This window comes from Malaclemys terrapin, chromosome 6 (genome assembly GCF_027887155.1).
Source record: "Malaclemys terrapin pileata isolate rMalTer1 chromosome 6, rMalTer1.hap1, whole genome shotgun sequence".
Classification (NCBI taxonomy): domain Eukaryota; kingdom Metazoa; phylum Chordata; order Testudines; family Emydidae; genus Malaclemys; species Malaclemys terrapin.
In genome coordinates, this window is record NC_071510.1 from 99917949 (window position 1) to 99941868 (window position 23920).

The following is a 23920-nucleotide window of genomic DNA, read 5'->3' on the forward strand; positions in this document are numbered from 1 at the left end:
GCAAGTGTACCAGTCATATAGAGAGTTCCCTGCTATGTGAAATCTGGCATATTTAACCCAAAGTTGCTTTTGTCTTGTTTATGGCCAATATATTATGAAAAATTCAAATTTAACATGCATTCCATTACCTTTCATCTTAGCATTTCCGTTCTTTGTATTCTGTGATCTTGTTTAGTGTGTGCTAGATCTAGGAAAAATAATCTATTATTTTGCCGCCCTTCCCCCAACCTCCCTTTTTTCACCCAAGCTGAATCTTCTGTTTTCAGCCCATATCTTTTTACTCTTTCTGTGTTCACTTGTATGGTTTCTCTGTCCTCACTTGGGTTAGCAATTCCTCCTTTTGGTATTGTGTGCAAAACACTTGAATTAGACTAGCTCTATTGCTGATCTTGGCAGTACCCTACTAGCTGAACTTCACACAACTTGCTCTGGTTTAACTAAAATCTATTTTAATCAAACAGGTTTATATTGGATTAGCTTAATTTGGTAAGGAATCAACTTAATTCAATTTAATGTCTTTTAGTGGCATTTTGCACCAGTTTAATTGGTGATTTAAAAATTTTTTTAGTTAAATGAACAGCAATTTTGTGTGTAGAATGAACTTCACTTTGACTATTTTTCAGATTCCTAACCAGCCTTCCATCCACATGAGTATTTCTATCCACTCTAACTGAATTTTAGTTTCCAAGAAAATGTGAGACATAGTATCAAATGCTTTACTGAACTTCAAATACGTGACACATACAGTGTTCCTTCATCCACTAATTTGGTAGTGCTCATAAAAGAACAAAACTTTTTATCTGGCAAGATTTATTCTCTAAACCATGCTGCTTCTTTCAAAGGGACCTGTAATGTTGATGTTTTTTCCTCTGCATTTTATTCCATTATCTTACTAATGCTACAAAACAGACATACAGGACTGTAATTGCTAGGATCACTCTTCATTTCTTCTTTGAAAATTGGGGCTACATTTGCTAATGTTTTCATAACACCATAGCTTTATCTTCCAAGCCCAAAATCTCTATGTAGGATCACAGAAGTTAAAAAGGCTTTAGAATAAATTATACTTTGATCATTTGCTCTCAGTAGAGTTCATTGCAATGGCTCCGAGAGTGGCTCTGATTCAGGGCTTGTTTTCTGTTAAACAGACTACAGAGGTGCCAAAGGACCCTAAAAATATTACTGACTGTTTTACTGTGAATGACTTAGAGCTAGGTACAGTTTTCATTTTGCTTGAGCACCCCCAAATCTTCTCCTGCCAAGGTAGAGCGCTCTGCAGCTGTACAGGAGTTGGGGGCTGTACTGGAGGAGAAGCAGTGCAGATCCTCAGAGTAATACCATCTGCATAGGGGTTTGTAATGGGAAGCTACATTTTCCCCCAGCCCTTGCGAAACTTCCTTGTGCAAAGCCTGGTTGAAGAGGTTTTGCACAATGTGGAATGTTTCAGTCCTTGTTATTGGTGTCCAGGGTTGAAAGGAAAAAGTAACTCTTTAGAATATGTGTGATAAGCCTATTTGTAGGTTAAAAATGGTCTTTTGACTCTCAGAGAATGAATGTGTCAAGCTAGAAACTAAGCATTTTGAAGGGATTTGATTATTGTGAATAAGGGAAAACTGGTTAAATATACACCTCTACCCCGATATAACGTTGTCCTTGGGAGCCATAAAATCTTATTGTGTTATAGGTGAAACCGCGTTATATCAAACTTGCTTTGATCTGCCGGAGTGCACAGCCCTGCCCCTCCAGAGCACTGCTTACCACGTTATATCCGAATTTGTGTTATATTGGGGTAGAGGTGTATTTAAAATAGCTCCTTACAAAAGTCTCCTATATTTGGAAGAACAATTCAAATACAATTCTGTGAAATGTGAGTTTGTATTAACAGGCTGAAGTAGTTATTGTAACTTGGTTGCACTGCTAACTTGGAAAATGTAGCTGTCAAATTTACTCTGACTTTTAACACAAACCATGTGAGACTTATGGCACAGTTATTGTGATGGCATTATGAAAACACTGTAGCAGTTGATTAAAGGTTATGGATCGCTTATTAAAAACTACCTTGTCTGACTGTACTTTGCACGGTGTGTTCTAAAATCTTACTTCTGATATAATTAGCAATTAGAGTAAAATTGACTTTGCTTTTTTTGAGGGGTTTTTCAAATGGGTAGAAGTGGATAAGTGACATTGAGCCTGCATTGCCCAATTGAAAAGAATTGCGTTCTTTCCTGGTTAAGTGAAGCAGTGTGTGTTTTGTTGGAAGTGATCCATTTACTAGGTGGCCTTCTGTGGACTAACTAGCTTATTGCAAAAGAAGGATGTCAGCATTACACTCGGCAGCCAGAGTGGAGAGTGTCAAAATAAGAAATGCCATGTTTGTATTATCAGATTTATTGAAATAAACATCTCTAGCAAAAATATATAAAGCCAGTTGTCATGAAACAATAACATATGTCCTGGCAGCTACTATGCCTGACGCATGAGCTGTTACTGGAGTGACTTACATTTAGTTTAAACTGTTTTTAAAAAAGAAAAACAGACTGATATTTCAGATATGGGGTGCTGCTGCTGCATGTGTGAATACTTGTCTGTGGTGAGCTAGCACTCATAACTAGCATCGTGAAGAAGCCTGGAATGTTCAACCACTTGGCTGGCTTGATAGACGGAATGTTCTGATAGCTGCTTTTGGAAGAGAGAGGTTGTACGCAGGGGAATGTTGAATAGACCTTTTAACGGTCTCAGTTAAAACCTGGCAAAGGCTTTGTTTAGTAGAAGGAAGAAAAACCTTCAGTTGGTGCCTGTTTTGTTCAGAGACCAATTCTACCTAGACTCATCAGTGATGTTGCCCATTGAGCTTACACAGGGTATAAGTTGGTGCGTGGTTTGGCCCCAGACATATGTCTGGAAATATTTTACACTATGGGGACCATACTGATGTAGCTATGGTGCTGTAGATATACTTGCGTAAAAACAGCCTTCACGGATGGAAGGGGTTTTTCCAGCAGTATAGGAACATCTCCCAGGCAATAGTAATAGTAGAAGCATTCTTCCAACAACCTAGCTGTGTCTACACTGGGGTAGATTACCATAATTGTCACTCAGGGGTGTGGACTTTTCACTCTCCTGAGGCTCGTAGCCTACATTTTTAAGCATAGACAGGGCCTACGTATAAGCTGTGATAGGCAAAGAAATGTAAAAGGAGTGCTTTCTATAGTTGAGAAGAAAAAATGATCTGGTTAGTAATGAGTGGAATTGGTTTTGAAACCCTTGACTAATACATGGATTGGATGTGATAAAACTCCTAAATTGGTAATTTAACACATTCTAGATAGAAAAAAGGAGGTAACTATATCTGAAAATGTAAAAGAATCAATGATATGTCATTTTCCCTCCTCTCCCCCAGGAAAAAAAAATCTCCATTTCCCTACCATTTTCAATATTACGACTATTACTATTAGGATACTGTTTTCAATAATATCCCTCCAAGAACTGAAAAATACTGACAGTGCCATGAATCATCTCTAGTCTAAAAACTAAGTAAATGAGAAATGAGCCCCACCCCTTACAGGACAGTTCACATATACTAAATACACACTGACTGATTCAGGATTCCCCTGATATCTGCAGTCAGGTTTTTCCTATTTCTTTCAGATTATATTGTGTACAGATGCCCCCCAGGTTACACAAACCCAACTTACGCAAATCCGCACTTACAGAAAAAGTGCCGTAAGCTAGAAACAGGAGGTGGGTTTTTTTTTTTTTTTTGGTTAATGGTCGGGTATACATTTCAGACTTATGCAAAATTCGAGTTACGCCAGGCATTCCATAACTGAACGCTTGCGTAAGTCGGGGAGCGTCTGTATTTGTTCTTTAGGTTCTGTCATTCTTTCACAGGATTAGATTTAAACTTCTTTTATTAATAACATGCAAGTGAGAATGATGGCTCTTTCATATTAATGTGGGAGATAAAACACAAATCTTGTCGTATTGCTTTAAAAAGCCACCTGAATATTTACATTTCAGGAGGCACTCCTTTTCCACTTACGTTTTAATAAATGAATTGTTACTGGTAATTACTGCCTAAATAGTTGTCTTGGTTTGGGAGCTAATCCACCAAAGATAATCCAGTGTAGCTATTAGATAATTAAATCAATTCTATAGTTATAAATCCTAATATAGAAATTTGCATGAAAGAACCCCTTTCTGGGAGTGGGGTAGAACTCATTGCAAAGATAGTGTCTTTGAATAAAAAAAATGTGAGGACATCTGCATTTTACCTGCTCACTTTCTAGAGAGACTGTAAATTATCCTGCAACACGTTGTTATTTTGTAAGTGAAAAGTGATTAATATGTCTATTTTTTTTTTCTCTTCCAGACTGTCATTTTACTCTGGGCATTCTTCATTCTCCATGTACTGCATGCTATTCCTAGCAGTAAGTATATTCTGCTCATCTAAACTGGTTTATGTTGCAAAGCATGAAGTTGAAACACTTGCTGCATCAGTATTTTCCTTTGACCTGTCTTATGTGAGAGATGCATTAAATCATAATGCTCGGGGGGGGGGGGGGTAGTGTTGCTCTGAATTGATTTTTGCTCGGTGGGTGAGGGCCAGCATGTGTTTGGGGCGGGGAGGGAGGTAGCAAAATATTATAGAGAGCAGGTATTCAAGCTTTAGTAGGGATAAAAGGCATTTCACAAGGTAGCTGGCTTTTCATGTCCTTTCTCTCTATTGAACCAGATGACAGTGGGTTTGGAAAATACGTAGTTACTTAAGTTGGTGGTTAAAGTATTGCAGAGCATTAAAAACAGAAAACCTCTTTCCATAGGATATGCCTCATATGGGATAGGAAATGTCTGCTTTCATAATGCATGCAAAGCCTTTAAGGAAACTAAATTAACCTTAACTGAGCATTGGCAGGTCTGTAAATATAGTGTAAGAGAAACACACCTAAATGTAAATTGTTCTTAAAACTACCCATCTGCAGAAAAGCTCAGTGGTGAGAAAAGCATTATGTGCATACACAAATTGTTTACAAAAATATTCTAAAATCTGGCTATGTAAAATAAACCCAATCAGACTGAAGACCGTGACTCAGCGAATGCCATGTATCTCCACTCACAGGGTAGGGCTGCATGCTAGTCAACTTCACGGCATCGCAGGCCTGATTGGCTGCTTACTAGGGCAGCACTTAGATCACTTATTCATATATTTTAAAATAAAAAGTGAATGCACACAGCCACAAAAGAGAAGAGAAGAATGAGGGGGGATTTGATAGCTGCTTTCAACTGCTTGAAAGGGGGTTCCAAAGAGGATGGATCTAGACTGTTCTCAGTGGTACCTGATGACAGAACAAGGAGTAATGGTCTCAAGTTGCAGTTGGGGAGGTTTAGGTTGGATATTAGAAAAACTTTTTCACTAGGAGCGTGGTGAAGCACTGGAATGGGTTACCTAGGGAGGTGGTGGAATCTCCTTCTTTAGAGGTTTTTCAAGTCAGGCTTGACAAAGCCCTGGCTGGGATGATTTAGTTGGGAATTGGACCTGCTTTGAGCAGGGGGTTGGGCTAGATGACCTCCTGAGGTCCCTTCCAACCCTGATATTCTATAATTTTATGAAAATGGGCTTGAGCTTGCATCTTCCTTCACAGAGGAATAAAGGATTGTTTTCTCTTGAATTCCCCAATATAAAAACCTGCCGTTTGACAGCTTTGCCCTCTTACCCTGTAGTTATAGGAAGGTTGCAAGCTGCCATGGATTCTCTTTGAGCTTTATTTTGGGCACCCCCTACCCTTGATTTATACTGAAAAAAGGGGAAAACGAGTTAAATGCTTTTTTTACTTGCTTACAGTCAAATTTTATAACTCTCTTTCTAAGTAAGAGATTAGGTTAGATAAACCTCTTCATCTTTGTAGTTGCTGATTTAGAACTATGGTAGTGTTACTCTTAATGGAGTATAAGTCTTTTGTTTCTGTTCACTACAGGCAGATGATCTGTGTAAGTGGATAAATTTCTTGAGCCATCAAACAAGGCATCAGCAAATTTGAAAATTATTTAGTAGAAAAACTCTGCAGGATAGGGTAGTTTTTTCTATCCAATCCAGTGAACAAATAAAGCTGCCCAATGAACTGCTTCATATCTTGCAGTATATGGGGCCAAAGAGGCCATGTCACAAATTCTGTAACTGACAGGGTGGCTAGCCCAAGCCCCAGGCTCCTTTGATAAGTACCTAAGAACACATCTAAACACACAATCTCAGCAGCAATCTCCACCATATACAACAGTAGACCAAATCAATCAGACCTTTTAGCAAAGAAGAAAGAGGGTGAAATGACCACACCCTCTCTACAGTGTGAACCCCCATCTCTACCCCTGCATGTACAATGTGCTTCTCTCCTAAAGCCTCCAGGAAAAGATGACCCTGAAGGCCTGGAAATGTGGACTGTTTCTGAATGAGTTCCAAAGCTGAGAGACCCTCACGTACTCTGTGTGCCCTGCCAGCAGTCCCCTCGCTTCTATACTGAGGGGGTTGCAGCTTGAGCACATGTACTGATTTTAACTATAGCAATGGGACATGGTGGGGAGAGGTGAGCTCCAAAGTTCACTCCCACAAGAATTGAGGGCACACAACTTGCATATTTAGAGCAGTAATCTTATACATTGGCATCAAACCCTCATGGCAACAGAACTGCTAAACTGTTAATGTAATAGGATTTTCTTGGGTTTAGGAAGTGTCTAGACACCTCATCTGTGGCCCTCTCCACACTGGGACCAGAACCATGGCAGCTATAGCCATCTTTAAAGATGTTGGTTGGTGGGAAGATCCTACCACGGTTGCCAGAGTGGGCCAGAAATCTTTGTTATAATATTCTTTGTGACAGAGACTGTTTAAGGATTATCCAATCAATTTTAAGGGTTATCCAATAATCTTCCCACCACAGAATGATTGCTCTTTACAGCAAAACTCTGAGTGCCTTTCCCAGTCTAGTTTGGAATTAATCCAGTTGGTTTGGAGTTAATCCAAATGAGGAGCCCTTGATTAAAATCCAAATGGCTGAATGTTGGATCTATACTACTATGGATTGGCTTCCTTTTCTCTCCTTTCCCCTGCTACAAAGCATTGACTCTTTTTAGTGATAGGTGTCTTAATTTTTTGTCATTAAGTACTAATGCAAAAGGGATTAAAACAGCTTGTTTTAGAGTCTTGTTTACCTGCCCAATAGAAGGTTTCAATCTTGGGTGTAAATTGGTGCATTTGCAAAATCTTGATTTGCTACACAGTATTTGAAGTTCAGGATTACAGTTTTGCAACTCTCTGAAATTCACTTTTCCATTTAGGCTGCATGCCCCAAGATTTTCATCTTGTTACTTTTCTTTTGGCACCAGAATAACCTCTGCAGCAGTTGGATAGTCTATTCAAAATGGAGGCTTGAGATGCATTTTTTTTTTTTTTAATCTTTGTAAATACTAAAAAATGTGAGCACGCTTTTCAATGAGGCATGAAGAGCAAGTTTTCAAAAACGTGTCTACAGCATGGTTTTCTGGACACTTTTAAAGTTTAATAAAGCCCCCAAAACTCCCATTCCACAGACACTGTTCCAGCCTCTAGGTCAGAATTGCTCTATGGGGGAAGACTGTCTTTTTAGATTTATTTTCCATTTTTATTTTTTGCCTCTTCCCCCCCGCCCCCCCTATGTACCCTACCTATCTGTATGTGCACGCTACTTTTTACCATCATGTAAATCCAGTAGTGGGGTAAAGGGTGTGTGTGGTGTTTTTTGTTTTGTTTTTTTAATGTTCAAGTTGACAGCAACAAAATGACAGCTTCCTCCATATATCAGCTTACAACAACAGAGGTTAAGTTCCTTATTTTGTTTGTTCCACACCAGGACTGAGTCTGTCTGTCTCAATAGTATACGATCACTTCTTTAGGAATTTTTTTGAGTCATTGGGTCAAAATCACCATTTCTGTAATGGAATGAAGTAATTGGTTACTGAACTCTGGAAACAGAACCGGTAGATTTTTCTTCTCACTGAATATTTGAGCTACTCTGTACTATGAACAGAAGTTAACAGAAAATGTCTATGCCCAGCCTATTTACCTGTAAGCTATGCTAGATGTGCCTCATTGCCTGACCTAACCAAGACCATATCCCTAACTGAGTTCTAATATGGTATGCTCACTCAGTTGTACAACCACATAAACTAGAGGGAAGGGAAAGGCCTGTTACGTGATATGGTCCCTCAGCCTGCCAATAGTGGGATTGTTTCCTACAGTGTGTGTATACATGGATATGGACGTAGGTGTCTGTATAAAACTTCTGTTCTTATGCATTGCTGTCACACTTAACATTTAAAGTGGATGGAGTCCTAAGAATTGCATTACTGCAAATCTGTATGAGACTATGTACTTAGGGTCCACTGTGGCTTTGGATGTGACCCACCAAAGAGCACCACACTTCCCCCCACCCCCCCAATGTCTTTCTGCACATCCAATAACCTTAACTGTACTTCAGAAGATCATGCTGCTTTATCGGGATTTGTAGGGGGGTCCAGAAGAACATGTTGCCTTTTATTTTGTTGTTCAAAACTACATAGAAAACTACATTACAAGTGGATTCATGTGATATGCTGCAGTAAGGCATTCCAGCCCCTCTTCCATGCTGCTGCCTTGTTCTCTATGTAAGCAGACTTTTATTTTTAAAATGGAAGTCTCCAGCTGTGATGGTTACTGAGATATTCTGCTCATGCTGGAAAAACTGGCGGAATTTATATCTGTGCGCACCAGTTACAGTTGGATGTGGTGGTAGATCCTGGGCTGCTGCTGGATGCCTGAAAAGTGGCTCTGGCCAGGAGCATTTTCTCAATCTGTGCTTGGTGAGGAATTCAGCCTTTTTTCTCTTTGATGTGAGCCTGGCTTTTGTTAACCACACCTTTTGTCATTTTGAGATTAGCTTGCTGTAATGTAGCTCCCCACTGGAGCCACACCTTGAGACTGGTCCGAAACTGAAGCTAGTGCAGAATTCACTGGGTCAGCTTTGGAACTCACCCTGCCCAACTTGGTCCATCAGATGCTAGGTTTGTTGACCTTCTGGGGCTTCTGGAAAGACCATCTTTGCTCCCAGCTTTTGGTGAGGTAGTGGGCTGAGGTTGAAGGGGTTTGGGTTTGTTCATCTGTCCAGGTAGGATGAACAGTCCTTTATTTGTATGATGTATTCATGAACATTATGAAACGAGCTCCCACAGCATCAGATGAGGAACAACAAAAATATTTTATATAGTATGGGAAATATTTTGAGAACTATGACCACATTCTGTACAATAAAATATACAAACAGTGTACATTCTTAGATGCACCATGTCTAACATTTTGAAGAAATTATACATTTAATTGTGGGAGACATGGTAGTTGTCAAATAGCTGACTATTGCATGATTAATTTCTTTGTAGAAGTATATAACTAAAATGTGTACCAATTTGTAGCTTCATGTATTAAAAGGGTATAAGAGAAATTGTTTCATACTACTACTGAAATTTTGTAATAGAGTATTACACTGTTTTAAAAATGGAAGCGTATGTCGTAACCTGTAGGATCGTTTAAGACACACTTGGATGGTATGTTTCATTCATTTTTAGTATAAAGTGACTAATTAAATACCTGTGTGAATATATTAGCAAGCTGTAAATAATTAAGAGCTGGAAAGGTATACATCTATATTTCTTTATATGAAAATTGATCTGAATTAACGTGTAACCTTTAAAATTAGTTTTAATATAATTGTTTAGTAATAGCAGTCAGTTTAATAGTTATCTTATACTAGTTTTAAATAAACATCAAGATGTTGCTAGTAGTTTAGCAATATAGTAGAATATAGTTTTACTGACTTGCGTACATTTTGGAAGAGTTTGATTTTAAAATTTTCTATTTAGTTTTAGGATTTGATATAATTATATTAACAGTAACACTTACTGCAGAAATACCTGTTGGGATATTTAAACATTAGTCAGCAAGGGTGCCGTGTAGTTCTTCTTTACATATAGCCTAGCATAGGGGCAAGAAACATGTTGTAACATCTTGTACATATGCATCAACTCATGTAGAAGCTGTATGATATTTAATTTGAGAAAGAACATGGCCATGAAAGAGAACACTAACTCATAATTCACTTTCAGGAGGATGGAGTTAAGTTGAGTGCACAACCATAGCTCTTCCCGGTGTGTGTGTGTGTGTGTGTGTGTGTGTGTGTGTGTCACTTTATAACTTTCAAGATAGCTTAATGTACAGCTCTGGATTGAAACTCTTTGGGCAAACCCATTCTCTTTCTGCCCCCTCTAACACCTGTGTTACAGTACGAAGGGAGGACACACTGCTTGTCATGGAGCACTGTTACAAATCTTAGCATGGCCATGGATAATTATACATGCCAACTGAGAAACAGAGAAGTTCCAGACTGCTCCTGCATCACAGATTAACAAACTGTGGCTGAGGCATTTAAGGTTTCCATCTTTGTTCCTAACCTCCAGCGTGTATTTATAGGAGCATAGACAACACAGGGAAGAACATTGTGGTGGTACATAAACATGACTTCTAGAGGAGTCTGACTGAAATGGACTTTTTATTGGTCTCCTCCTATCCTAGCTGACAGGCCTTCAGTGAAATTTCGTAAATAATAGGCATGTAGCCAAAATTCTGATAACTTTGTTAGCCAAATCAGTTTTTGTCTATTTAACTAGAATCTGATTAGTAGGGAAATGGCACCACTACACTTCTGTCCCAGTACCTGCTGCATGTTTCACTTGGCTGCTTTGCTCCTGTTACGTGTGGTCAATTGTAATGGTGGCCCAGTACAGATTTAGGAGGTTTTGAGGAAGCTCTGCTTCCTTTCTTATGTTCTGGGATAAGTTTAGTGGTCCAGAAAGTTCTGAGAGTATTTCAGAGGGATTTTTATAAAGGTTACTTACAACCTCTGTGCTGAATGCTCAGTCAGCAAAGACATTCAGCACTGCAGTCTGTACTTGCTGTGCATCAGATCTTGCCTTGCATTTCTTCTTTAAAAGAAGCAGATACTCATATCAGGTAGATAGTCAGGGCAATGGTAAAAGCAAAAGAACTTTCTAACCTTTCCCATGTGGCGATGCAGAGTGCAGCCGATAGGCCACTGGCCCTGACCCAATCGCCCTTCATGTGCTAACCTGTTTAACTTTCAAACCTGGCTTTGTTTTACTATGCGCATACTTATTCCAAATGCAGTTTGAGTCACAAGCAGCACACAGGCTCTAACATGTGGCATTACTCAGTGTTAATCATAACCAGACCCTTAAAATCTCCTGCTCCTCTGAAGGAACAGAGGAATCTGCTGTGTATTACTGTGTTGGGGAAGGTAACCTAGCACAAACTGCACAAAGCACGTAATAAATGTTGAATATCTGCTACCTTGACAGGATATGTGTTTCAGAAGTAAATAAGCATTTGGTAGGTGTGGGGAAAGGTGATAAAACCACTTCGCTTCTTCCCTGCTATTTCACCAAGCAGCTTAATCTTTCAAGCCAAACCTTTTACCTTCCCCTCATTTTAAGAGAGACATTTCTTTCTAGGTGCATTGTTTGCCCCATCCCACAGACAGTTGCCACAATTTGTCAGTTACTTACAGCAGACTTGCAATACCAAGTTTGTAGCTGATATTGTCTGTGTTAGAGAAGTTTAATTTTGACAGTTTAAACTGTCATGAGCTTGAGGGAAGTAATGTAAATAATCTTTTCTGCCTCTGTTCATGAATTGCTTAAAATATAAAGCAGTTTGGTCTGTGACCAGTTCTGTAGTAGGAAGCTCTAGATGTTCGTAAATCATACGTGGCTGATGCTGACTCAGACTGGAGCACTAAGCATTGCTTAGCAAAATCTAAGGTTGAGAAATGGCTCAGTTTTTGTTCGGAGATTACGAAGAGTAGCTGCATTACCTTCTCCACTGGCATAGCAACTCCCTTACACTCCCGACATGCTTCTGGGAGGGACCATCTTGATCAACTTCACAGTGTATCTCGTTGGTCTGCCCCTTTTGCCTTTTTGAGTCAGGCCATTCTCATCACAGCTTCCCTAGAATATCAATTATAACTGCTTGTCACTTTGTTTTGTTTTTATTTTATATACCCATAGCTATGGAACTGGCCAGACCCTCAGATGGTGCCCTTATCAATGGCAGAACAGCTGGCATACCTGAGGGGGAGAAAACAAACATTTTTGTCATGAGTTTTCTATGGACCTTGTTAGTTTTTCTCCCCGCCTCCCTCTTCCCCCGCCCCCTCCAAAAAAAAAAAAAAAAAAAACAACCCCTCAAAATTGTGGTAAGGTGGCGGCAGTATCTGAGGATTGAGCGGGAATCTGAAAAAGCTTTTCAGGAAGATAGTTGCAGTGGTAAATGACAGCGTGGCCAAAGACAGGATGGAAAAAGACAGGGGAGATGCAGAGGCAAATCCTGGAGGCAATACAAAGCAAAAATGTCCTGTTGCAGCTCGTGTTACTATGAAGGCATCAGTACTGCATACCAGCACTCAGCTAAGTTATACAGCCTCTGGATAAAAGAGGCTCCTGGGAACAATAACAATTCCCTGCTGTACTGATGTAGCACTATTCCCAGAAGCTATTCCTCTCCTAGACTCCAGATCAGAGCACTGAGTACAAAGACACTTGGGACCCCAGCTCATTTGAGTCCTCTATCACCCTCCTGAGTCAGCACTTAACGCCAGAAGTTCCATGAACCAGAAGAGGGAAAGCCCAGATGCAGACTTGCCTGTGACTTTAAGTTCCCCATCTCCTTGAGTTGTGCCGTGAACTGTTGCACTTTACTGTTTTGTTTCACTGTGGGTATAATGAGAGTTCTTTGTAGTTAATACGTTTATAATTTCATAATTAAGTCACTTGCATTTTCGGTTCAGCTGAAGGTTCATTTGTTACACAATCGATTATTGAACAATCTTTAAAATATTCATCAGGTGTTGACAATTCACTTTACGCAGAAAATAATTAAGTTTGCATGATTCATAATGTCTTACAAACACATGTAGACAAACTTTTTCTGTTCTCCTTCATGTCAACACAGAAGGTACAATAGGAATTGCTGCAACGTTGCACTTTCACTGCCCACAAATGGCACTGAACTGCTCCTTCCTCCCTCTGGTAACAGCTGGATGTACAGTTGCACAAATTCAGAATGAGACTCAAAAGAAGAGCATTAGGCATCCCTGGCAATATTGCCTTGGCTATTTTGCATTTTATATTGGACGCCTTGCTGGCTGTTCAAACTACTGCGAAAGTCTCTGCACTTCAGCCTTCCGTCCATCTCTAAGCTTTCTGCAACAAATACTGTGCCAAATACATCATGCTGCTATACTCTTTGGGATGTCTTTTTTCCTGCTGCTTTCAGCCTATTCCACAAACAGCACCATCTGCCTCTCAAATGGCCAAATGTACATTCCACTGTCATTCTGCAGTAGTGAAATTTCCTTCCCTCTATTCAAGCAGCCTGTGAATGGCTTCATTAACCAGAGAAACAGCAAGTAAGCCAGGATGTCAATGGTGTTGATGTGCATAGTGTTCCCAGGGACAAACAGCCCTATCTCCATTAATTTAAATAGAGCTGAATTTTGGAAGATCCTAGCATCCTGGACCCTTCCACATCCACCTGGCAATTATTGATCAGTTACTTGGTGTCTTCCTCATCTGCGTCCCAGTTCCACTGTGGCCGAATACCCTCCTGCTGCTGAAGGAGCTGCTCCAGCCATGTCCTCTGCTCCACGGTGAAGCAGGTGAAGTTCCAAGACTAATTCATTAGGCTTTGAGTGCTTATATACAGCCCAAGAAGCCTCTGCATATTCGAGGTTAGCAGAAAAGCGGCGTAGAGCATTGTTGGTCCATGCTGTATAATAGCAATTCAAATATGGTGCTGGCCCACCCATAAAGGAAGTATGGGATGGAGACAGATGAATCATGGGATGTTTTAATTTTTTTTAAATTAACACTGGCTTCTGCTATGCATCCCACAATTCACAGTGAGGAAAAATCCCAACATGCCCACAACTCAGCAGCAAAGGAGTATTGGATACTCTCCAGGAATACCATGCCCTCCGTTTGCAGTAAACTGCTGCTATCTGTACACAGTGATGTGCATTGACAGACTGGATACCATCCCATGTGCACACTTACTGCGGCTTGCTTATTGCATGCTACCGTGTAGTAAAAAGCTGTGGATTAACCCCCACTGCCTTCCAATGTAGACAAACCTGGAGTGTAGCTGAAGCAGTGGTGTTTGCAGAAAGTATGGAAACAAACTCTGAAATGTGAAACATCACTTATTTAAGTGGGGCAATTATTAAGATGCCAATGATACTTATTTTTCTACTTCTCAAAACATAGAAGAAAGAAGAGGCAGTATCAATTGCAGTATTATCAACACCCAGCATATAGGTTTGGTTTACACGTGTTGTATCAGCATACCTGTGTTGGTCAGGGGTACGAAAAAACCACTTCTTGACTGACATAGCTATGCTGACACACAAACCCAGTGTAGATGCACCTATGTCAATGGAAGAGGGTTTTTGTCTATTTGTAGCTAATGTTGTTTGGGAGATGGTGTTCCTATGCTGGCACATCTTCTTCTGGCACCTTAGAGACTAACAAATTTATTAGAGCATAAGCTTTCGTGGACTACAGCCCACTTCATCGGATGCATATAGAATGGAACATATATTGAGGAGATATATATACACACATACAGAGAGCATAAACAGGTGGGAGTTGTCTTACCAACTCTGAGAGGCCAATTAATTAAGAGAAAAAAAACTTTTGAAGTGATAATCAAGCTAGCCAAGTACAGACAGTTTGATAAGAAGTGTGAGCATACTTACAAGGGGAGATAGATTCAATGTTTGTAATGGCTCAGCCATTCCCAGTCCTTATTCAAACCGGCTGAGCCATTACAAACATTGAATCTATCTCCCCTTGTAAGTATGCTCACACTTCTTATCAAACTGTCTGTACTTGGCTAGCTTGATTATCACTTCAAAAGTTTTTTTTCTCTTAATTAATTGGCCTCTCAGAGTTGGTAAGACAACTCCCACCTGTTTATGCTCTCTGTATGTGTGTATATATATCTCCTCAATATATGTTCCATTCTATATGCATCCGATGAAGTGGGCTGTAGTCCACGAAAGCTTATGCTCTAATAAATTTGTTAGTCTCTAAGGTGCCACAAGTACTCCTGTTCTTCTTTTTGCGGATACAGACTAACACGGCTGTTACTCTGAAACACATCTTCTTCTGTTGCTGTAGGCTCTGTTTATGCTAGGGGGCTCTGCTGCCATAGCCCTCTTGTGTAGACTCCTCCTCAGAAATGTATGTCAGATCCCCAAAATCATCAATTTGCTTAAAAATCATGAATTTAAACCAATATTTTAATCTTCTGCACTCTGAGCCTTTAGAGTGCACGTGTGCTTGACATTTTCAAACTTTTTCCCCACAACCATGAGAGCTAGAAACATCTATTATTTTTAAATCAAAAACTGAGATTCTCATATATTCACATGACTCCAGTAGTCGGGGCTCTAAACACCAAATATGGCAATTCTGACAATAACATTGCAAGAGTTGGCAACACTGCAATGTTATATGAAGCTAAGATCTTCTCTAAATGCTCATTTTGGTACAAGAAGTGGCTGGGCTTGGGAGAGTATCTGTACTTTCTCCCTCCCCCCATCACCAGCAAGGAGGAGCCAAACACAAAAGCCTAACAGGGTGTCTAAGTCCCACTGAGGGGAACCAAACCCTAAGGAGTCCAGCAGAGCCTAGAGTGCATGACTGATCAGGTTTTGAATATCTGCTCAATGTACTGACAGAGGTAACTCCATGTTGGCATTGCAAGTATTTTGTAGCTTTTTGTAGACAGTGCTTCAAAGAATAACACTCCTTTTGACTCCTGGAGACCTTAGAAATGCCACAAGTCTCCCTGGAAACCATGGTATATTTGAAGTCCCAGGCTAATGCATTATGTAGCCTTTTCAGACTCAAGAGGATTTCAGAGTAGAAAATTTTAGAACTCCTTAGAAATTTTGCAGCTGAACAAGGGTTACAGTCCAGTAGGCCAGAACAAAGTCCTTTGAGTAATTGTCCCTATGTGTATTCCACACGTGGGATATGCATGAGCACTGTGCGCCTGAGTCTAGCATCTTCTTACGAGGCGTGTCCTTTGGGACGCACATGCGCCATAGCACTCCTCACGCTCCAAACAAAGGGCAAAAAAAGGTGGTGCAGGCCACCGCCTCTCCAGTTCCTTCTTATTGTTGCATTGTCTGTCCGAGTCAGACTCTTTTGTGTCCTCAGCTCCTCCTTTACTCATCATTGCTGTAAGATATTGTAGATAGTTTTTAGAAATCTTTATAGTCTACTCTAGCATAGTATAGTGGTTCCCCATTTCCTTTTCCTCATGGGGACTCTTCCCCACCCCCAGGAAATCTGGGCTTATTCCCAGGGTTAAAAAAACTTGATTCTGCCCTTGATGTTGGTCACTCGCAGAAAAAGAGCAACACTGCCTGGGTGAGGCTCACATTTCTGCCAAGAGCATCATCTGCTTGTCTCTTCCCAACCCTCATGAGTTCTGAGGGGGAACATGTGATGGAGAAGGCAATGAGGGTCAGGCAGAGCCAGGCATCACCACTCCGAGCAATAGCTTGGAAATGAAGGCTCGCTCCTAAGTCTAAGGAGAAGGCATCACATGAGTAAGGGGTACACTCAGACATAAAGACAATCCATCTTTTGTCTAAACCTGTCCGGAAGAGAGAGGATCCGACCCAGTCAGTCAGGAGAACTAGCATACATGGGTACTAAGGACTTAGGCCTGAGTAAATCTTCTCAGGAGAAAGAGGTGCTTAGTGGTGTGGATCTGATTGTTCGAACATCAGTCAGAATAGTGAAGACTCAGGATAAACAGCTCCTGGTGTTCCCATCCATGTCTAGCACTGATGCGGTACCAGTAGTGAGACAGCCCTGGAGGGAGCTGACCGCCACAGTGACCAGGGAAGCTCTAGCTCTGTTAATGGAATTTCCTTCATACCCCAGGGGGCTCGGAGATCTACATCTCCCTGGAGGACACCTTTGCTCTTCCCTATCTGCATTCACCCCCACTATCAGGATTGTCTCTGTTCCAGGCCATTGTTACACTAGAGGAGGAGACTATCCTGAGGATACAGAGTTGTTCAGCTATCCCATGTGCCAACCTTGAGGCACAACAGTCAGTTCCCCCACAAGTATGGGATCTGGCTTTCTGACAGGAGTCTCTGTGGCATCAGGTGGAGGTGGCACAGGACAGGAGTCCTAGAAGATTAGGGTTCTGATCTCCAATTAGCCACGATTAGCCAAGAGACAGGTGATACCCTATGCCATGGGGTTCTTCTCTGTTGGTTGATCCATTGTACAGACAATATTGGGGACTACTCCTGAACCAGTCCTGAGTGTCTAGAGTCCCATTTGCTATCACCTGACCATCCACAACTGACCCTGCTAGAGTATTCAGAGAAGGTAGGTAAACCAATCCGATGAATCCAAGAGCAAGATTATGTTCCGCACCAGACGAGGTGGTTACTCCATCTCCTCGTTCTCAACCAGCTGACTTTAAGGAATATCAGGAGCTCATGTACAGGGTGGCAGCACAGCTACAGATCTAGCTTCAAGTCTAGGAGCCCTCAGCACAGTTTACTAGACATTCTTCAACCTTCTGCTCCCAGTTGAGTCGCCCTGCCTGTCATCAAAGCCATCGTAGACCACACAAACATGGCTTGGTGAACACCTGCTTCTTGGCTTCCACCCATAAGAGGACAGAGAGGGGTTACTTTTCCCTGTCTAAGAGGGGAGAGATTTTGTTGCCTAACTCTTTGGTGCAGGCAGCTACAGAATGGTCCAGACAACACCCAAAGGCTACTCCTTCTGATAAGGAACATAAGCAACTCGACTTTCTAAAAAGAGAGGTCTTCTCTTTCCACCTTCCTCCAGTTCAAGATCTTGAACTATCAGGTCGTCTTGGCCAAATGTGATTTTATCAATTATGCGAAGTTTATTGAATTTAAGGACAAGCTCCTTGAGAATAGAGCCTGCTTCCAGGCTTTAGCAGATGAGGGCAAAGTGGTAGCCAAAACCTCCCTGCAGACTGTAGAGGATGTGGTAGTCACTGTGTCTAGGGGGATAGCTATGACCATTGTTATGATGGAAACTTTTGTTGCAATACTCAGGTTTTCCTAGAGAGGTGCAAAGTACCCTCCAAGATCAGCCCTTCAATACAGTCAACCTACTTGAGAAGACTAAGGCTCTCAAAGACTCGGGCAACGCTTTGCTCATTTGGCATTTATACCTCTGCCCCCAAGAGAAAACACCATAGACAGGAATATACGGCAAGGCTGCCTTCTCAGCTTTTTTTATTGTCAATGTCCTCAGAACCCACCATGCTAGAGATGGAGGGTTATAGACCCAGGAAATTAACCTCTACCTCATCCGCCGCCACATTGTACTATAATCCCCAGGAGACCCACGTCCCTTTTATTGATGCCTCTTGATTCCCTTCCTCTGATATTGGGAGGCTGTCTTACCCAATTTGCCAAAAACTAGAGGGGCCTAACTACAGACAAATGTGTATGAGAGATTAGCCATGATAGCTATGTGACTCGGTCATCAACTGAGGATACAGCTCTGGGGACATCAGTACTTTGGTCAGCTATCACTTCTTCTGCATCCTCACATCCAGCCTGTGTCTGAATTAATGCTGGTTGTTAATCTCCCAGATATGAAATAAACATAGGGACCATCACTTGGGGGGTGGGGCAGGAGGAAGTTACTTACCTGTAACTGGAAGCTCTTCAAGGTGTGAGGTCCCTATCTGTATTCCACAATCCATCTTCTGTCCTCTCTGCTGGCGATTGTTTGGGCTGTGGTGAAAATGGAGAGATGTCTGCCTGCACCACCTTTTATGCCCTTGATCCGGACCATAAGGAGAGCTATGGTGCATGTGCAGGTCAATGGACACTGATTTTTTTTTTATTATTATTTTTAAATCCCGACTCAGGCGCATGATGCAAATGCCCATATGCGGAATACAGATTGGGACCACACAGCTCAAGGAACCGCAAGTTACAAGTAACCAACCTCTGGTTACTAACCAGTCGGATGGTAGTGTTACTGGCCAGTAGCACAGGTTACTGGCCTACTGGATGGGGAGAAGCAATAGACGTGACATATCTTGATTTTTAGTAAGGCTTTTTGACATAGTTCACATGACATTCTCATAAGCAATGAAATGTGCTCTAGATGCAGTTACTATAACGTGGGAGAACAACCAGGGCTGGTGCAAGGATGTTTCGCGTCCTTGTGCCATCCCCGAGCCCCGCAGCAGCTCTCTGCCCCCCCCCCCCCCCCGTGGCAGCTCCCCTCCCCCTCTCCGCCCTGAGCCCCCCCCCCCCCCAGCCCGGGGAGCTGTGCAGCAGCTCCCCACCCTAGCTCACTTCTGCTCTGCCTCCTCCCCGAGCACGCCGTTGCTGCTCCACGTCTCCTGTCTCCCAGGCTTGCGGCACCAATCAGCTGTTTGGCACCGCAAGCCTGGGAGGGAGAGAAGCCGAGCGGAGCAGCGTGCTCAGGGGAGGAGGCGGAGCAGAGGTGAGCTGGGGCAGGGAGTTCCCCTGCGTGCCACCCCCCCCCCCTTACTTGCTGCAGGCGGTCCTCCCCGCGTCCCCCCCGCCCCAGCTCCCTCTGCCTAAATACCGACGACGACTGGGGCGGCCGAAGATCTGGCCGCCGCGGTTGCCACCGAAGAAAATGTCGCCCCCAAATGTTAGTGCCCTAGGCAACCGCCTAGGTCGCCTAATAGGTTGCACCGGCCCTGAGAACAACTGATTTAAAAACCGTACCCCAAAAGTAGTCATCAATGGTTTGCTGTCAAATTGTGAGGTCATATCAAGTGGGGCCCACAGATGTCAATCCTGGGTCCTGTATTAGTCAATATTTTAATTTAATGATTTGGATAATGGTGTGGAGAGTGTGCTTATAAAATTTGCAGATGGGGAGGAGTTGCAAGCACTTTGGAGGACAGCATTAGAATTCAAAATGACTGAAAAACTGGAGAATAGTTTTGAAATCAGCATGATAAAATTCAGTAAAGATAAGTGCAAAGTACTACACCTAGAAGGAAAAATCAAATCCATGGTTACAAAATAGAGAATCACTGGTGAGGTGGTAATACTGCTGAAAAGGATCTTAAAGTTACAGTGGATCAGAAATTGAATGAGTCAGCAAAGTGATGCAATTGCAAAAAAGGGCTAATACCATTCTGGGATGTATTAATAGGGGTGTTGTATGTAATTGTCCCCTCTAATTGGCACTTGTGAGGCCTTACCTGGAGTATGGTGTCCAGTTCTGAGGGCTACACTCTAGGAAAGATGTGGACAAACTGGAGAGAATCCAGAAGAGCACAAAAATGATAAGTTTAGAAAACCTGACCAATGAAGGAAAGGCTAAAAAAACTGGGCATGTTCAGTCTTGAGAAAAGACGACTGAAGGTGGGGACCTGATATAAAGAGGATGTTAATCAATTGTACCCTTCAGTGGACATGGAGAACAACAACAAGTAATGGACTTAATCTGCAGCAAGGGACATTTAGGTTAAATATTAGGAAAAACTTTCTAACTAAGAATAGTTTAAGCTCTGGAACAGGCTCCAAGGGAGGTTGTGGAATCAGTCATTGGAGGTTTTTAAGAACAGGTTGGATAAACTTCTATCAGGGATGGTCTAGGTTTACTTGGTCCTGCCTCAGCACTGGGGACTGGACTTGATATCCTCTCAAGGTCCCTTCCAGCCCTACATTTCTATGATTCTGTTGTTCTAAACTTGCATGTTGAATTATCATATGGTATAGTGAGGACAATGTACACAGAAATATATGCTGCAACTCAGTTTTTCTGTTTGCTTTATGTATTATATTCAGTGGGAGAGAATGTTTACTTTCCTAAACTGCATCTGCTAAGTAGTTTGCTATTTTTCCCATTGTGGTGCTTATTACTTTAATGTAAGAAAGCCTCTGACTTCCTGAAGATCATAGAGGAAAAAAATGTTTTGATTGGGGGGGCCTAATGATAGTACAGCTTGTCACATTGCCCTCAAACTGCAGGAGCCTGCAGAGGGATTGCAAGAGTTTCCAAGAAACTGGAGTAAGAGAACAATGTATAAGCATTCCCTATGGACAATTAAAGAGTATTACTGAGTCCCAAAAGGAATCCAGTCTCTCATGTTGTCAGGCAAGATAAAGGCATTGATGTAGAGCTGAGAAACAGGGAATTTTATGAGCTCAGAAAGGGGAGTGGGAAGAGCTGGGGGATCTAAAGTTTTTATTGAAAAATATAAATTTTGTGCCTACGAAGGGCTTTAAAAAAATATCCGGAGGCTATTACTTAGCCATCTAACATGCTCAAAATGAATAGGTTTGTTTGAAAGCATGTGTTTGGGAGCTTGAGGCCGTTTTCCTTAGTTTAACTTGTGGTTAGTAGGACAGAATTGGGCAGCTGTGCTGAGTTTTACTTGCTCAGGAAAAGAAATATTTACTTTGACATGTGAGTTGGACTTGTATGCCTGTGAATACACAGCTGTCCTTTTGCTCTCTAGCATTTGTATTTATTGAAAATATTTTTCCACAAGAAAAAAATCAAGTTCTATACAGATGACTCATTTCTTCTCTGAGTATCATGGACAAGCAGTTCTCTGCCATCAGCCATCTAATCACAAGCGTGGCATGCAACAAACTGATACGTCACTGAAATGTAGGCACATACCAGAGGGAATACCTTTTTCAGAGTGTCTCAAGCACCATGATAACTTGTATATCTTTATAGCTCAGGCGGAAATTGCTGTTTCCTTGGAGTAAAGACTGCCTGCACCTTGCTCCAAAGCCCTTTGGGGTTTATACACTAACAAAATAGATTCCTAACGCTTTCCTATTATAAAGTAGATCACACAAGTAGAGCCCTGCGTGGATACAAAATTTGTATCTGCATTCGATCCGCAAACATGGTCTGCGGATATCCGCAGATTTGTAGGACTCTATGTAGAAGTCAGACTTAAACTAGTTTTGTGTCCAGGATTGCTGGAGTTTTAAAACCCATTAAGTACAGCAAAACTTTCCTTGAACTCGTATAGCTTCTAATATATCTAACATGAGAACAAACCCATGAGAAGAATGCATTTTACTGCAGATTGCTCCAGACCACTACTTGTTCAGGGAATCCATTTTCAGTTACGTCTAATCAAGGAGAAAATTGGTTAAACAAATTTTACTATCGTGTATCCAATGTTAATGCATTAAGGATGATTAAGTGCATTATTTGATAATGTTTCCTTGGTGGAAACAAAGACTTTGAAGAACCCTCAATAAAATAGTTCATATAATCCTCCAACATAAACTGGGCAGAATTTAAACAGCACTGGAGTGTATATTCTTATCTGATAAATATACAATTTCCTAACCATAAAGGAATAGACTTGAGAACACTGCTGTTAAAAACTGGAGTTTCTATTGCACATATCTGTCAGCCAGTGAGACTACTTGGCACAACACGCTGCACTCCAGGCATCAATTCTAGTTCTAGGGTTAGATTAGTTTGGTCTCTCTTTTTTTTTTTTTTTTTTTTTTTTTTGTTTGTTTTTTTAGTGGACATTTATCCATATTGCTAAAGCAGTTACTGCTGACTCTGCTTAATTGGTTGTGTGCCAGAATAGGTGCCTGAGTTTCATTGGTGGAGCTGTGTGCATAAGTTTGGCTCTAGCCAGCGGTACTAGTCCTTGAATTGAGCTATTATCTCATACTGGAACTTCTTTGCCAGCAGCAGAGCATGATGTGGACTCTTTAGGGAGTTGGAGCAGAGGCAGAGTCCATGTGAACCATGTGATCTGATGATGTGAGCAGGACCACAATAACTATTTTCCCAGGCTGTTTCTCTCTAGCCAGCAGGGAGGATGGGCCTGCATTCTTCTCCAGCAAAACTGGCTTTGCTCCTGTATGAGAGGAGGGGCGGAAAAGAGAGCCTCAGTTCTCTTCTTTCTACCACCAATATCTGTTCTACTGAACCAGCACTTTCTCTTTCCAGTGTGAAACCTGGTGCAGTGAACCATTCGTTTTTATGAACTCCAAATTCAACCATAATGGTTTGGTTATCTTTAAGAGGATTGGCTCTGAAAATTAATGCAGATTCTTAAAGATTATGGGCTAGCCTCTGGTCCCTAATATGCCTGCTCTAAAAATCCAGTATAATCAGTTGTGAGGGGCTCCCCTTGAAGACGGAACCCCTGAAGTGGTGTAGAGCCAATGTAGGGCGGTATCTCTCACTTTCTCCCCAGACCTGACATAGGAGTGTCGTAAGAGTTCTGCTGTGCTCCAGCTGCCCCAATGACTCTTTTGGGACTGTTCTAATTGGCAGAAATTAGAGCAGCCTGAATCTGTTGTAACTTTATCCTCTGGACCAGCCTGTGGTTTGAGGATCAAAGAGCTATAAAAGGGTGTATCTTCACTACAGAGTTACCCTGGATGATCAACACCCATCTTATCCTACCCCAGGTATGTGCTGGCACACTGCAAAGCCATATTCAAGTTATTGCCTCCTTATGGGAGCTGTACTTGCCCGTGTGTGTCACTAGGACTCCTGGGGCATATCCTATGGTTCTTTGTGCTGCAGTAAGCTGAGGTGCTCTGATTTTTCTCCCAGTGACTTGCGAGAGGACATGTCTGTCCTTTTGGATATACGGGGGCAATGGTGGGAAGATACTGGATGACTATCAACACTTGAGTGTGGGTTTTTTGGTTTTTTTTTTAAAGCCTGTGTCCTCGCTGCAAAGGGGGTGGGTTCCAGCCAGAGT

The 23920-nt window shown here is 41.7% G+C and overlaps 1 protein-coding gene across 6 annotated transcripts in view; it reads left to right on the forward strand.

Annotated features, from left to right (window-relative positions):
- Positions 1–23920, forward strand: part of PLPP1 (phospholipid phosphatase 1) — a 125166-nt gene that overhangs the window by 80682 nt on the left and 20564 nt on the right. For all 6 annotated transcript variants that reach the window (XM_054032449.1, XM_054032448.1, XM_054032452.1 and 3 more), the window contains one exon: positions 4373–4430. In XM_054032449.1, the coding sequence (XP_053888424.1) occupies positions 4373–4430 (58 nt within the window). The remainder of the gene's footprint in view (positions 1–4372; positions 4431–23920) is intronic.